The 3843-nt window shown below is 35.4% G+C and overlaps 1 protein-coding gene across 1 annotated transcript; it reads right to left on the reverse strand.

Moving 5' to 3' along the window:
- Positions 1-1127: 1127 nt before the first annotated feature.
- LOC139868095 (uncharacterized) lies at positions 1128-2788 on the reverse strand. Its single transcript, XM_071856433.1, has 3 exons — positions 2492-2788; positions 1926-2276; positions 1128-1406 (listed from the first exon to the last, which is right to left on the reverse strand). Exons 1-3 carry the CDS (start codon positions 2786-2788, stop codon positions 1128-1130), a joined length of 927 nt encoding a protein of 308 aa, XP_071712534.1.
- Positions 2789-3843: the final 1055 nt, after the last annotated feature.

The following is a 3843-nucleotide window of genomic DNA, read 5'->3' on the forward strand; positions in this document are numbered from 1 at the left end:
ATATATATATATATATATATATATATATATATATATATATATATATATATATATATATATATATATATATATATATATATATATATATATATATATATATATATATATGGTCATAATCAAGAGGGAAGCACTTTTTTGGGGAGAAGGGGGAAACGAATTTTATTTTTTTATTTTTTCATTTTTTGAAAAAACTTTGTTCACGAACATTATAGAGTAGATGAAAATATGAACATTTAAAAAAGACACTTTGTGATGAATGTCATTATTTTGGCGGGAAAACGCTCGAAGGAAAAAATAAAAACATTCAATGCAGTGAATGTTTTGCTGCTGAGTTTATTTGCATCGTTTTGTTTTCGTCTTGTGTGAAGTGTTTTTTTCGAATTTAGCCCGATTTAGAGTTTAGAGTTTGGAGTTTAGGGTTTAGGGTTTTCGGGCTTACTCCGTAAACCCTCAACCCAAAACCCTAAACCCTAAACTCTAAACCGTTCGTGTTAAAATATTCAATCTAAACCCTAATTTCTAAACCCTAAACCCTAATTTCTAAACCCAAAACCCTAATTTCTAAACCCTAATAGCTAAACCCTAATTTTTAACCCTCTAATTTCTAAACCCTAATTTCTAACCCATTAAAAAAAACTCGGAATCAAAACATTCAATGCATTGAATGTTTTCATTTTTTTCTTTGAGCGTTTTACCGCTAAAATAATAACATTCATCACAAAGTGTCTTTTTTTAAATGTTCATATTTTCATGTGATCTTGATGCCTAAAAAAAATCGGAAAAACAAAAAAAATTACTTCCCCCCATTTCAACCCAAAAAAGTGCTCCATTTTTGATTATTTCTCTCTCTCTCTCTCTCTCTCTCTCTCTATATATATATATATATATATATATATATATATATATATATATATATATATATATATATATATATATATATATATATATATATATATATATATATATATATATATATATTAGGTAAAGGGTTAACCCTATAAATATTATTAAAAAAAATAAAAGAATAATACATGAAGATCGGTTGTTACATGAAAAGCCTTGAAACCCACCATAACGACCAACAAGAGACAACACTTACATTTGACTCTCAAATAACAAACACCCAACTATCCGAGATGCCAAGATGTTTTCAACCTCAAGACATCACTAGACTCCTTAAACCGAATGGAGAGCAATCGAAGTTGAACAGTAGTATATATAACGTCAAACACTTGATTCGCATTCTGAATGTTCTCTTTGAATATGCGGTTGTTCCGTTCTTGCCATATGAAATACACTGCCGCTGCAAAAACAAGTTTCGCCTTCACCACTTTAGAAAGATTGCGTGAAGCTACATGTGCCAACCCATCCATAATAGATTTCCAGTCTTTGCTTATGGATTGCAACTAAATAACATCCAAGACCAACCCCCAAACCTTTGCTGAAAAGGAGCACTCAAAGAATAAGTGCTTATCAGAGTCTGGGCAACTTTTGCATAAGGGGCAAATTAGCACCATCCCTTGCTGAATCTCCAAATGTTTGAGCTTATCTTGGGTCTTCAATCTTTCACCAATAACCAGCCACAATAAAAAGCATGACGAGGAATACAATTTGAAAACCAGACAACCGAATACCAGTTAATTTTCACAGCTCTCCGCCTGAGACTTTCCCAAACAGTGCTGACCGAGAAAGTATGGAGTTGTGTGTCATTCCCTTTTCACGAAACTTTATCACATTCATTATTAAGGGTCGGTACAGTAAGCGAGTTAAGAGGAGGATATTTAACATACTAATATGATGGCCATCGAAAATGTGAATGATGAATCAAATCACAGACCAACGAATGCTCATTAAACCCTGCTTTATGAATATTTAACTAAGACACAAGATTAACCAAAGGCCCAATACTCGACCAGGAATCATACCATGCATGCTGATGTAGATCTACCATTCCCAGTCTGATGCACCAGGTGACCCTTAACAACATGCCTTATATTGAGAATTTTCCTCCAACTAATACTCGAATCTGCAGTGGCTGAGACATCCCATAAGTTATGTTTATGCAGTTTGTGAACTCGAATCCAAGATGCCCAAATCGATTGTTTATGGGTCACAATAGACCAAATGTGTTTTGTCATAAGTGCAAAATTCCAATATTTGAGTCTTTTAATACTCAAACCACCTTCATCTTTTGGAAGACCAACATCATCCCATTTTACCTTCGCTTTTCTACGTTTCATATCACCTTGGCACCATAGAAACTCACGAATTAATCTCTATATCGTTAATAATGGCATCCAGTAGCATGAATGTCGATGCCCAATTAACCTGCATACCCGTTAACACATAGGTGATGAGTTGAACCCTTCCGACAAATGAGAGAAATTTATTCTTCCAATCTTTGGATCTTGTTTTTGACTCGTTCGACAAGCACTTTACAATCTCTTTACATTAATCTATTCAAGACCAGAGGCACTCCAAGGTAACGCACCAGAAGATTACCTTCCTCAAAAGGCATAATAGATAGAATCTGATGTTTGATACTTGATGGGATATTTGTAAAATAAGCGGTGCTCTTTGGAAGACTAAGGACTAAACCCGAGCACTTCTTAAACTCCTCAATCGCCTTATGAATAACTTCGACAGACTCAACACTCCCGTGGGAGAACAGAAAGAGGTCGTCAGCAAAACACAGATTCATTATTTGCATTTTGTCACAACGAGGGTGGAATCTGAACGTATCTGCATTCCGCTTATTCATCTGGAGCATAAGGGTAAGGACTTCCATAGCTAGGGTAAATAAGCACGGTGACATTGGGTCCCCCTGGCGCAAACCCCTCCCACTTTAAAATAATCGTGAAACTTACAGTTGATGTTAATAGAATATGAAGTAGTGGTAACACATCGCATAATTGAAACAACCCAACCCGATAACCAACCGTTAACGTACATTTTTTTTTAAAAGGATGACTGCCATGTCAGCTCTGACCCGACCAGCCGCGACGCGACTTAAAGCTAAAGCTGAAGATCAGAAGCTATAAAAGTCTCGAGCCTCATTTTCTGTTTTAACCCTCAACGCACCCCCATGGGCCTCGGCGCGGCTTAGGCCTTGGCCTAATGTTGGTGTTTACTTTTTACACAAGTCCCAATTTTTACAACCACAAAACGACGCTTGACACAAAACAAGTTTAACGACATAATACATAATGTAAGTCACTTTAAATCAACGACACGGGCACAGCGACCCAGGGAACGCAATGACCCGTTTTTACATGACCCAAAAGACACTTTCGACCCAAAGTGTTTAAGCTCTACATAAAACCTAGTATGGCGATTGGGGACACACTACCCAATCCTAAATCAATCTGAAAGCACATCTTCTAAAGCAACCTACAAAAGTCCACTAGTTCCCACGCTTACCCGAGCCGCCACCTTGCGAACCTATAAAAAATAACATCAACGAGAGGGTAAGCTATAAAGCTTAGTGACGATAAACATACTATATACATACATATGCATAAAATGAATACGTATCACCAACACAAATAACAAACACATACCGCATACAAGTATAACTAGCAAAACTATACATAACGTACCACCATGTCAATCCGCAAGATTAGCTACAACACAATATATATATATATATATATATATATATATATATATATATATATATATATATATATATATATATATATATATATATATATATATATATATATATATATATATATATATATATATATACGTCTACCCAAAAATCTCAAGGTTAACCCCTTAACCTCAAACGCATGGAGGTCGGCCGAAACCACACGCACCCAGTGAATCCGAAACCACACG

The sequence above is a fragment of the Rutidosis leptorrhynchoides genome, chromosome 9 (genome assembly GCF_046630445.1).
Source record: "Rutidosis leptorrhynchoides isolate AG116_Rl617_1_P2 chromosome 9, CSIRO_AGI_Rlap_v1, whole genome shotgun sequence".
NCBI lineage: Eukaryota > Viridiplantae > Streptophyta > Magnoliopsida > Asterales > Asteraceae > Rutidosis > Rutidosis leptorrhynchoides.

Bases quoted from the DNA above. Each gene is read 5' to 3' on its own strand.
- LOC139868095 (XM_071856433.1), bottom strand. From the start codon at position 2,788: ATGGAAGTCCTTACCCTTATGCTCCAGATGAATAAGCGGAATGCAGAT. The intron at 2,277-2,491 runs GTGCGTTACCTT...TTAACGATATAG, and splicing joins TTGAGGAAGGTAATCTTCTG to AGATTAATTCGTGAGTTTCT. The intron at 1,407-1,925 runs GTATGATTCCTG...GATGTTATTTAG, and splicing joins GATCTACATCAGCATGCATG to TTGCAATCCATAAGCAAAGA.